General features: G+C 63.6%; 1 protein-coding gene across 1 annotated transcript; it reads left to right on the forward strand.

The window, feature by feature from the left end:
• The first annotated feature begins 1,932 nt into the window (after window positions 1–1,932).
• Window positions 1,933–9,674, forward strand: AP3S2 (adaptor related protein complex 3 subunit sigma 2). Its single transcript, XM_074880530.1, has 6 exons — window positions 1,933–2,558; window positions 2,898–2,989; window positions 3,114–3,225; window positions 4,836–4,907; window positions 8,415–8,522; window positions 8,974–9,674. The coding sequence occupies exons 1-6, from the start codon at window positions 2,490–2,492 to the stop codon at window positions 9,100–9,102; spliced, it is 582 nt and encodes a 193-aa protein (XP_074736631.1). The 5' UTR covers window positions 1,933–2,489; the 3' UTR covers window positions 9,103–9,674.
• Window positions 9,675–11,870: the final 2,196 nt, after the last annotated feature.

The raw sequence follows: 11,870 nt of genomic DNA on the forward strand, positions 1-11,870 counted from the left end.
GAGGCTGCAGCTGCCCCAGCCAATCGGGATGTGGAGACACAAGGGTGAAGCTGCCTCAGCCAATCAGGATAGAGATACACAAGGTTGCAGCTGTCCCAGCCAATTGGAACAGGGAGACACAAGGCCGCAGCCGCCCCAGCCAATAGGAACAAGGAAACATGAGGCCACAGCTGCCCCAGCCAATCAAGATGTGGAGACAGAAGGCTGAAGCGGCCTCAGCCAATCAGAAGAGGGAGACACAAGGCCGTAGCCGCCCCAGCCAATCAGCACGCCAGGGCAGGATCACGCGCAGCCTCTCGCGGTTGAGGAACGCCAGGTGTCTGCAGCGGTCTCAGCCAATCAGGCTGGGGGTAGAAGTGACGCTTGGCCAATGGGTGTCCAGCCGCGGAGGCCGCTTCCTCCCGCCCCCCGGACAGCGATGGGGGGGGTGGCCGCTCCCAGCTCAACACCCGCCATCTTGGTGACCCCCCGCTCTGGGTCCTCGGGGAAAGAGGGGCTGGACCCGTCCAGAGGCGGTGGAAGGGCCGTGCTCTGCCACAGCCGCTGCTCGCCAGTGCGTCCTGTCACCCGCCACTTCTGGGGTGCCGTGGCACCGTCACCGCCCCATCCCGCCTGCGGCACCGTCTGTTTGTTCACGCCCTCACGTGGGTGGGTCCCCGCTCTCCGGCCGGAGGAAGGCTCCCTGCGCCTCAGCATCATCCTCACGCACCGTCACTGGCACACGATTCCCCTCCATCGTCTGGAAATGGGTGCTGGGATCACCCTGCCCCATGCCTGGTGCCCTCGACGTCCTTCCCCTGGCTCTCCTCCATGTCGCCCCGCTCTCCCCTCCCTTCGTGGCTGTTGTTCATCCCCGCTCACAAACAGCCTTTTCATACGAGGGCCAGAGCGAAGAGGGTGTCTCTATCCTTGATTATTCCCTTCCTTTCCCCATTAAATTATGGATCTTTACTTTCCCCGTCTCCCCCTTCCTTCCAGTACTTCTTTCCGAATCCTTTCCTCGTTGTCCTTGATGTGCCTTGATGGAACTCAGCCACGCCGTGGTCTTTAGATCGCGCCTGTGTGCGGTTTCTTTACGTTGATCTGGGATCACACACCCTTTGCTGTTTGCTTTTTGATTCTCTGGTCCTTAAAAAGCACCTGGTGCAGCTGCCATCGTTGTGTGTGATTCTTTCTCCCATTCCTCTGGAAAATAACCCTTCAGCAGGCTGGGTTATCCAGCGATGGCAGTGCTGTGCCGCGGTAGCACCCTGGGCACCATGGCCCGGCTGGGCTGGTCCTGGGGGTGCTCGGGGGAGCCAGGGGGCTGCGGTGAGCACAGAAAATGGTGGGCAGCTGAGTGTCCTCCCTTTGGTGGCCCAGCCTGGCCTGGCTGTCCCCACCCGGTGGGCCTGGGGGGGCCTCTCCCCGGCCGGCAGCTCCTGCTGGGGACAGGGCAGGGGCTGGCAGGGCAACAGGCAGTGGGGCAGGAGGCAGCAGGGCAGGGGTTGGCAGGGACTGGCAGGGCAGGGACTGGCAGGGCAGCAGGCAGCGGGGCAGGGGCTGGCAGGGCAGGGACTGGCAGGGCAGGGACTGGCAGGGCAGCAGGCAGCGGGGCAGGGGCTGGCAGGGCAGGGACTGGCAGGGCAGGGACTGGCAGGGCTGAGCCACTGGGAGAGGCAGGGAGAGCTGTGGGCAGCCCCGCTGGGTGCGGGGGGCAGCAGCCCCGCCGGGCCAGGCCGGGTTCTGCTCCAGTCGCCCGCACCGCAGCCCCCGCCGCCCGCCGGTGACCTCTGACCCCGCTCACGAAATCCCCCCAGAAGCAAGCGGGGGCTCTGGCGCTTTAAGAGGGGGCGTGGTCTGACGCCGAGCTCCGCCCCTCCGAGCGGCCACGCCCCCCGCGCGCGTTCCTCCGCGGCGTGGCACCGCGCGGCTCCCGTCGCTCCGGGGCTGGTGCGCCCCCTGGCGGCGCGGGCGGGGAGCGGACGGCCGGTGCCGGTTCGGGCCTCGGGCCTCGGGCCTCGGGCCTCGGCGGCGCGTTCCCGGTGCGGGCCTCGACCTGCCCCTGCCCCGCCCCGCCCCGCCCCATTGCGGGCCGTGAGGAGCGGCTGCCCCCTCCCCGGTCTGCCCCGGTGGTCATCGCCGTCCCGGAGAGGACCGGGCAGGCCTCGGCCCGGCATCCCGGCCCGGGGAGCCCCCGGCCTTGGCAAGTGGGCGAGCGGCTGCGTCCCCGCCTGAGGAGCGGCTCTGGGCCTCCCCCCTTTCCCCCGGTCCCCGGGTCGGTTCCCGAGCCCCGGCACCGCGTGTCGGGCCGAGGCCGGGCCCCGGGGGCGCAGGGTCCCCGCGGGGCCGCCCGGGCTCAGCCCACCGGGGGCCGGCCCGGAGCACCGCCCCGCTGCCCGCCGCCGCCTTTCCGGGGCGGGTGAGGGGCTTCCTGCGGGGAGGCTGCGGCCGCTGCGGCCCCGGTTCTGCTCCCGGCCCGGCCTGGCGCGGCCCGTCCAGCCGCCGGGATGATCAACGCCATCCTGGTGTTCAACAACCACGGGAAGCCGCGGCTCGTCCGCTTCTACCAGCACCTGGTGCGGGGCCGGGGGCCGGGGCCAGGGCCGGGGCTGCCTCTGGGGCTGGTGGCAGCGGGTACTTGAGCCCGGTGTGGGGCTGGGGGTGTTCGGGGGGCTCGGCTGGGGCTGGGCGGGGAGCGATCGAGGAGCCCAGTACCCTGGCCTGGTGCCGTGGGATGGCCCGTGGCCACCACAGCGGGTCACCCAAGGCTGCCCCTGTGGTGCTGAGCGCTGGTGGGGAGCTGGGACCTGCCCGTCACCCTGAGCTACGAGCTCAGCGTGTCCCTCGGGGGAGAGCAGGGGACGTGGGTCCTCCAGGCCGTGCACCCACAGGTGCTTGCCCTCGCCTCCTTGCAGGCGGAGGAGGTCCAGCAGCAGATTATCCGTGAGACTTTCCACCTGGTGCTGAAGCGCGATGACCACATTTGCAACTTCCTGGAGTGCGGCAGGTAACCCCCATCCCTCCATCGGGGTGCAGGGGGCTGTGCCGGGCTGTCCCCTCAGCCGGGGCAGCGCCTGAGCTGCGTGTGTGTGTGTCCCCCTCAAAGTGTCACCTCCCTCGTGTCTCCGCAGCCTGTTTGGCGGCTCCGACTACAAGCTGATCTACCGCCACTACGCCACACTGTACTTTGTCTTCTGCGTGGACTCCTCGGAGAGTGAGCTGGGCATCCTGGACCTCATCCAGGTCGGTCTCTCCGCAGGGGTGTTTGTTGCCCGAGGGTGGCTGGCAGGTGCCTTCCCCCAGAGCACGGTCCAGTCCTGAGGCCCCAAGACCTCTTGGGTGCACTTTGTGTCTGCGACATCTCTGTGCCGGCCCTTCTGGAAGCGACGGGAGCGGTTCGGGGGGCTGCGATGGGGAGGGGGAGCTGTGTGTGCCTTAGCCGATCCACAGCTCCTCCGCCTGGAAGCAGCGGGGGAAGTCAATCTGGATGAATTTCTTTAATCATTTAGGTTGGAAAAGACCCTTAAGATCGTTGAGTCCAACCGTTAATCATAGAGTCACAGAGGGGCAGGTTGGAAGGGGCCTCGAGGATCAGCTGGTCCAACCTTTCTGGCAAAAGCCTGGCCTAGACAAGCTGGCCCAGCCCTCCTCTAGCTGAATCTTAAAGTGTCCGATGTTGGCAAACCCACCGCTTCCCCGGGGAGATTATTCCAGGGGCTGATTGTTCTCAGTGTGAAACATTTTCCTCTTGTGTCCAGTCAGAATCTCCCCTTGTCCCCGTTCCTCCTTATCTTTTCCGTGTGACTCCTTGTAAAAGGGAGTCTCCATCTGCTTCGTAGCCACCCTTCAAATACTGGAACGTGGAGATAAGGTCTCCCCTCATTCCTCCAGGATGATGTTTTCCCAGGTGCAAGACCTTGAGTTTGTCCTTACTGAACTTCAGCAGGTTCTTGTTAGCCCCCTCTGCCAGCCCAGCCAGGGCTCCCTGCAGGGTGGTTCTCCCTCCCCGAGTATCCCCTTCCCACTCAATTTGGTATCACCAGCAAACAAAAAAAGTGTTAACACTGCCAGCTCCACCACTAACCCACGTCCCTGAGCGCTGCATCCACAGGTCTTTTAGGTACCTCCTGGGATGGTGACTCCACCCCTTCCCTGGGCAGCCCGTTCCAACACTTGACAACCCTTTTGGTGAAGAAATTTTCCCTAATATCCAATCTGAATCTCCCCGGGCACAACCTGGGGCCGTTTCCTCTTGTCCTATCACTTGTTACTGGGGAAAAGAGACCGACCCCCACCTCGCTCCAACCAGAGTTGTAGAGGGCGATGAGGTCTCCCCTCAGCCTCCTCTTCTCCAGGCTAAACAGCCCCAGTTCCTTCAGTCGCCCCTCACAGGATTTGTGCTCCAGACCCTGCACCAGCTTCCTTGTTCTCTGGACACGCTCCAGCCCCTCAATGTCTGTCTTACAGCAGGGCCCCAAAACTACGAGTGCATTTTAATAACTGTGTTCAAACACCGCGTGGGCACGTGAAGGGACCTTTGCTGAGTCCGGCTGACGGCAGATGCGAGTGTGTGGGGAGGTGGCAGAGCTGCCGGCCCTGCTTGCCTCACCCGCCCTGTGATCGTGCCGTTCCTGTGACTCGGCCCCTTTCGGGCCGTTCTGGGGGGCTGTGGCCCCTTTGTCTCAGCACCGCTGTGGAGTAGGACATCGAACCCGGGGTGTTTCCCCCGGAACAGCTGGGTCCCGTGTTTCGCTGCCCTTGACCTTATGCCGGGCCCCTTGCGGGGGTTCTGGGTGCGCGGGCAGCGTCTTGCAGGGGTCCTCTGTGGTGAGCTCCCCTCCCTGCCCCCTCAGGTTTTCGTGGAGACGCTGGACAAGTGCTTTGAGAACGTCTGTGAGCTGGACCTCATCTTCCACATGGACAAGGTGGGTCATAGGCTCTGGGTGCTCCCCCAGGCCAGCGCTGTCGTTCCCCCCGGAGCCCTGCACTCCCATGGGCAGGAGCCAGCCCAGCCTCCAGCTCTGGAGCCTCCCAGGAGAGGCTGTTAGTACGTTAACCCTTGTGTTTTGGGGAGAAGTTGAAATCCTGGGTGGGGAAGTTGTCAGCCTGGGGTCTTCGTAAGCTGCTCGCATCGTGTCCTCCCAACAGGAGATGGGAGTTGCTGGGCTCTGTTCCACATCCTCCGCGGGCAAGCTGGCTTTCGGCTCCCTGAGCTTGCCCCATGGCGCGGCTGCTGCGGGGCTGCGCCTGGTGGGGGGTGTGGGGGCTCTCCTGGTGTCTGCCACGATGTGGGGTAACTGCGGGGCCAAGTGAGGGGGATCTGTGTGGAGGCTTTGCTCTTGGTCTTTGCACGGGCCGGTGCCAACGGAGCTGGGCAGGCTCCGGCATCATGCAGGGGCGTTCTGCCTCTTCTCGCTGGACTAGGGGACCTGTCAGAGGTCTTGTTAACATTTTACTAGAGCTGCAGGGAAAGAAAGGTAAGGAACAATGGGAGTGTTTGGAATACAAAGTGTTTGGTAAACTTTGATTTGAGCCACAGCCTTTAACGATTCCTCTTTAGCTGGACTGAGTTTCTGGGCGGAAACCTATCCTCTTTGATGGTCTCATAGATGGGGCTGAAGATAGCTGGGATTATGTTTAGAGAAAGGAGAATTTAGCTGACATGTGCTAGACTTGGGTTGCTGTTGATAAGGGTTTTGTTCCTTTGTTGAAGACAAAACATGCCAACAAAAAAGAGGAGTGGGAAAAAAACCAAGGCTGTAAAATGTTCCGTTTCTGTCAGCGATTCCAACTTAGGAACTCTGGCAGAGAACTGGAGTTAGAAAATCTTCTTAGAAGGTGATCTGGATCAGCTGAATGTACTAGGAACTGGTGAAGTAAGACTTTGATTTCATAATTTACCCAGCTGTAAACTTTCAGAAATGTTACAACGTTGATTAACCTGTCAGAAAAAACGTTCTTATCAAAGCAAGCCAAAGGAGAGGAAGGAAGATGTCAGGAGGGGGAGGAGTTGCGGCGGCAGCCACCCAGATCACCTCTGGCCCCGTCTGCGGGAGGACGTGCTCTCAGTTACCCCTTCTGTGACGCCACCGAGAGCCGGCAGCTTTGCTCTCCATCCGCAGCCCATGGGCAGGAATTACCCTGTTGCTTTCTGTTTTGCCAACAGTAGCACGGCTTGCCCTTCCTCTGAGCTCTCCTGCCAGGCAGAGGGTTCAGGGCAGGCAGGAGTTGGAGGGTTTCTGACTGGGGAGACCCTGGGCTTGGCCACCCCCAGCCTCTCCTACCAGTCTTGTTCAGTGCCGGTCCCGTGCTCCCACTGCTTCCCAGCCTTGACTTCAGGCCTTGGCTGCTGTCAGCGGGTGCCCTCGTCTCTATATTTGGCGCATATTTATTTCTCAGACGTGTTGATGTTGAGTGCCCGTGCTGCTTCCGAGGGCTTGGCGGCGTTGGGGGAGCTGGGAGTGCGCAGCTGTGTCCCGCTGCTCCCTGCCCTGGCCCCTCAGGTGCTGGGGCAGGGCTTTCCGCGGCCGTGGGGGGGCACCGAGCCCCGTCTGCGTGAGGGTGGTTTGCCAAGGGCAGGGCAGGGCAGGTGGATTTCAGGGTTTGTGAGAAGTGAGGTGGGACGGTGGTGGTGGTTTGGCCAGCAGAGATTTTGACTCTGAACATCCCCAACCCAGCAGGTTCTGGCTGGGCTTTGGGAGCGGCTTTGTCCGGGTCCTGTGATTTTTCTCTTGCTGCCTTTAACACCCACCTCACGCTCTGTGTGCAGTGCGGGGTCCGTGAAGTGAGGGTTTTGGGTCCCTGCTCTTGCAGGATGGGGCCGGCAGGACCGTGGTTCCCAGGCGCTGGTGACACCAGTGCTTTTAGGCTGTTGGCTTCGGCAGCCTCAGAGCTGCAGGGACCCCTCTTTTTCAAGGGGAGGCTGGAGCCACGAAGCCGTGGGGAGGTTCAGAGGCTCTTGCCCAACCCCTGTGTGTTCTTCGTACCTTGGAGGAGAACATGAGTTTTGCTCAGCAGCTGCAAGGTCCCAGAGAGGACGTGTTTGTTCAGAAAGTGCTGTGTTTCTGTTTGGAAAACAAAGATTGCTTGGGATTTCTGCCCTGTTGGTTTTGGTCCAACTTGGGCCAAAGCCAGATCTCGAAGGAACAACATTTCCTGCAGCCCAGATGCTCTCCTGTTGTGGGGAGCTGCCGGCACCGTCCGGTGCGGCGTTTGCTGGGGCTGGGCTGGGGCTGTGCTGCGGAACAGCGGTTCCAGTGCCACGGGTGTCCCGGGAAGGGGCTGTATGGCCTGTGGCTCGCCCTGTGCAGTGCTGACCCCCCAGTTCTGCTCCTGGTGCTGTTGGAGCAGGATGGGACCGGCGGGGAGCCCTGTGGGGGCTCGCCCTTCACATGGAGCTGGGTTTCCCCCTTCGAGCAGGTTCTCCTGCTTGCTTTATTTCTCACAGCATTGCCCTGGCAGTATTTGCCACACAGTTTTTACAAGTGCAACCTGACCTCATGAAGCCATAAAACGATAGAATGACTTAACCATCCTCCAGTAATAGCCTCTTTCACGGAAGGAACCAGAGACCCATAAACTCATTATCTGTGCTGGGTGGTTGCTGGGAGCTGCTGACTTAGCAAGGAAGGCTGAGCTCTGCGGGGCGGTGGAGCCCGGGGTGCGTCTTTTCCCGGATTGCAGACCACGATGGGCCCTTTCTCCTGCTTTGGCTGTGGGGTGTCGCTGGCCCTTCCCGGTGGGGGCTGGCAGGAGGGTGCAGCTCGCTGCCTTGAGCTGGCTCCAGTTCATCCTTGGCCCCATGCAGGCCCTGGGGAAGGGACCAGCCACTCTCAGCAGTTTTGTACTTTTTTGGGGCATGTGTCGCAGCCCTGTCTCTCCTAAGCGAAAGCAAAGTGGTTGGGCTCAGGCCTGGCTTTCTGGGTAGAAAAAAATGGTCCTGGGAAGCGCAGGCTCTGGGAGGCCCTGGGGTCTGTGCTGCCCCGTGGGCTCCCCCCCAGATTTCTAGGTGGGGAGCTGGTCCCGGCCCAGGGAGGGATCAAACTTCAGATGAGGTGTCAGAGATGGTGCAGCCAGCGGGTGCTGGCGGGCCAGGTCGGACCTGGCCTCTCCGGGGGCTGCCGTGGGCCCGACAGGCAATGTTTGCTCTGGTCCCTGGGGTGGGGGGTGTCCTCTAGAGCCGGGACTGGGGCTGCCAGACTCCCCCTGTGCTGAGGACCGTGGGTGCCCTCTTGCTCTGCAGGCAGCCACTGGGGCTGTGTGGGCTGAGGGGAGGATGGGGCTGGGTTTGTGTCTCTCGGGGAAACATCACTGACCCCTGGCGTGCTCCCACACCAGCCTGCGGCCGCTGCGGCTGCTGCTGCTCCTGGCTGGTCTGAGAGCTGGGCTGGGTTCACAGCCCACCCCATCCCATCCCTCTCCTCCCCTTGCAGGTTCACCACATCTTGCAGGAGGTGGTGATAGGTGGCATGGTGCTGGAGACCAACATGAACGAGATTGTGGCGCAGGTGGAGGCCCAGAGCAAGCTGGAGAAGGCGGAGGTGAGTGGCAACGCTGCGGCTCTGCCCCGGGGGAGGCTGATGCGCTTCTCTGGCACTTATGGGGTATCCCCAGTACCCCCAGTCTCTGCCTGCCTGAGTCTGTGGGGAGTGGGCTGGGGGCATCCCTCCCTTGCTGTGCTCCGGGCCGTTGAATGCAGGGAGCAGCCCAAGCATGGAAATGGCTATTCCCCTCAAGGTTAATAACCTGAGGTAGTGAAAAGTTTATTGCCCCTGTTTGTGCTGTCACTGTGAAGATGCAGCTCTGCTCCGGTCGCAGGGAAGCACTGCGCTGCTGCTCCTGTGATATCAATAGAAACGGGTCTGTCAGCGGGGAGAGAGGGGGACGTGGCCGGGCCCAGGGGCTCGGGGGAGCAGGGCAGCATGGGGCAGGGCTGTGTTTGGGGAGCAGGGGATTGCGGGGCCGGCGGTGACCAGTCCCTCCTGTTGGCAGGGCGGGCTCTCGGCTGCTCCTTCCCGCGCAGTCTCGGCTGTGAAGAATATCAACCTGCCCGAGATCCCTCGCAACATCAACATCGGTGACATCAACATCAAAGTGCCCAACCTGTCGCAGTTCATGTGAGCGTCCTGCAGCAGGGGTGGGGGCTCTGGCTCAGGGAGGGGAGCTGGGCTCTGCTGGGCTCCCCCGGCCCCGTTTGGCCTCACAGTGGGCCAGGTGTGCTGCAGGGAGTGGTGACGGTGCTTCTGTCTGTCACCTTGCACCCGCACTTGCCGGTGTCCCCACAGCAAGGGTGGCCTTTCTTCCCTCCCTCTCCCCTCCCCGTGGATGTGCAGCCTCTTTCCTCGCTGTTCGAGGAGGGGAAAGAGCCGGGTCCTGCCTCTCCCAGCACTTCTTGGGGTTCCCAGTTGTGAAAACACGCCTGTAGCTGGTGGCTCCCGCAGGAGCCCTGGGCTGTTGTCTCCTCCCTGCGCTGGGCAGCCCCCTGTGCCCGCTCCAGCACTGCCCGCTGCTTGCCACCAGCCTGCCCAGGGTTGCCAATCAGAGCTGCTGCGAGCTCCGGAGCTGGGCCAGCGCGGGTGGTACCCGCTGGCCCAGGGGAGCGGGCAGGGAGCTGCCTGGGCTGCTAGTTGGGTTGGGGCCAGCGGGGCTGGAGCGTGTCCTCGTGTCCTAATAAACCACCGTCTGAACCCGTGGCTGTGTCTACTGCTGGCCTGGCCTGGGGGGAGCACGGGGAGGGGTTGGGGGCCTCTGCGCAGCTCTGGTGGGGCGGCTGCAGCCCCGGGGGGGCTCTCAGCTGGCGGAGGCTGCTGTGGGGGGGTGGGAAATAGGGTCCCGGAGCACACCTGCGGCTGGGGCTGCTGCAGCGGGGGCTCCAGGGAGGGTCCCTGGGTGCAGCGGGGAGCACGATGGCCCCCCCCGGGGCTGTGACAGCGGCATCCCCTGCTCTGGGCCTTTGGTCACCAGCCTTCGACCTGCTGCTGCCCTCCCGCTGTTCCCTGCCTCCTCCCTGCCGCAGAGCGTCCCTGCTCCGCTCTTGGGCTCAAGGGGCACGTGGAGGTGTCCCCCCGAGGCCTGGGGGTTGCAGAGAGCGTGGCTGGAGGGGACGGGTCAGGCAGGGAGGTCCCCAAGCAGCCGGGCTCCTTGGGCCAGGTGCCCCTGGCTCTGTCACAGCTCCTTCTGGCCACCAGCCTCCGGGCTGGCTCGGGGCCCCTTCCTCAGCTTTCCCTCGGCTCTGCCTCCACTTCCCCTGGCAGGGAAACCGTGACTCTGCCTGGAAGGAATTTTCCTGCCGTCTCCCCTCCCTGCTGCTTAACCCTTCCCCAACTGGCCATGAGCCACTGCCAGCGGCTCGTGGAGGTCAAGGAGCCGGGCAGCCCGCTCCTTCCTCTTCTCCGCCAGCCATCCTCTTCCTTCTCCTCCTCTCCCTCCTGTCGGCTGCTGGAGCAGTGGGGTGGAGGGAGCAGGTGAGCGGTGTCCTGGGGTGGGGACAACGGGGTGTGTCAGGCACCGGGATGGTTGGAAGGGAAAACTGGGGGTGCTGGGGGGGTTGGGCTGGGGCAGCAGCCTGCACTGTGCCTGCACCCAGCCCCATGGCACGGCCGTCCCCGGTGCAGGATGTGTCCAGCCTCATGTGCTTCCTCTGCAGCCAGGAGATGTTTGTGCGCAGCTGCCTCCGGTAACGGCTCCAGCCCCGCTGCCCCTTCCCACGTCCCACGGCGCTGGGGCAGGGCCAGGCCCTCGCCTGCTCCCTGCTGCTGCCTTCCCCCCTGCCCATGAGGAGGGGGGCAGAGACGATGGGGTGGTTCACCCTGGGGTGAGCCAGGACACGGACCTGCGCGAGGGTTTCTGGAGGAGGCCGCAGAGGTGATTCTGGGACTGGAGCACCTCCCCTGTGAGGACAGGCTGAGAGAGTTGGGGGGGTTCAGCTGGAGAAGAGAAGGCTCTGGGGAGACCTTAGAGCGGCCTCCCAGGACGTAAAGGGGCTACAGGAAAGGGGGGAGGGACTCTTGATCGGGGAGGTAGGGATAGGATGAGGGGTAATGGGTTTAAACTGAAAGAGGTGAGATTTGGGTGAGATCTAAGGAAGAAATTCTTCCCTGTGAGGGTGGTGAGGCCCTGGCACAGGTTGCCCAGAGAAGCTGTGGCTGCCCCCTCCCTGGCAGTGTTCAAGGCCAGGTTGGACGGGGCTTTGGGTAACCTGGGCTAGTGGAAGGTGTCCCTGCCCAGGGCAGGGGGGTGGGACTGGGTGGGCTTTAAGGCCCCTCCCAACCCCAACCCTTCTGTGAGTCTGTGAAGCCCCTGGGCCCCGTTTCCCCACCCTGGGGCTCTGTCCGGGGCACCCGGTGCTGGCAATGACCCTGGGTGCCCCAAGGGCCTGTGGCCAGGCCCCCAGACCCCTCCCGCACCCCGAGGTGAGCTTGGGGGGACGGGGCATGTGGAGGGTAGGGGCTGTCAGGGGCTCAGTGCTCTCCCGTCCGAGCTGCCAGCGTGGTGCAGGGATGGGCCATGGGGCTGGCTCATGGGGCTGGCTACCAGCCCTGTCACATGGCTCCGGGCCCCGGCTGAGCTGTGCTTTGGGTTTTGCTGAGCTCGGTTTGCTTGCCGGAGCGTGTCCCCGAATCCAGGCCCCCCCTCCCTGGCAGCGAGGTGCAGGGGAGCAGGCGTTGGAGCCTGGCAGGGGCCCTGCCAAGCACTAGGCGAGCCCCAGCCCCCTCCCTGTGCCCCCCCGGCTGTGCCGGGTCACCCCCTGATCGGTGAGACCCCGGGAGCAGCTGCCTCGGGGTACTGCACCCGGCAAACTGCCCTGTGCCCCGACTGCAGCCCCGCGGGCCCATGAGGACCGGGACGTCTCTGACCCACCGCTGCCAGGGCGGGGGGTGCTGGGCTGG

This window comes from Strix uralensis, chromosome 11 (assembly GCF_047716275.1).
Source record: "Strix uralensis isolate ZFMK-TIS-50842 chromosome 11, bStrUra1, whole genome shotgun sequence".
NCBI lineage: Eukaryota > Metazoa > Chordata > Aves > Strigiformes > Strigidae > Strix > Strix uralensis.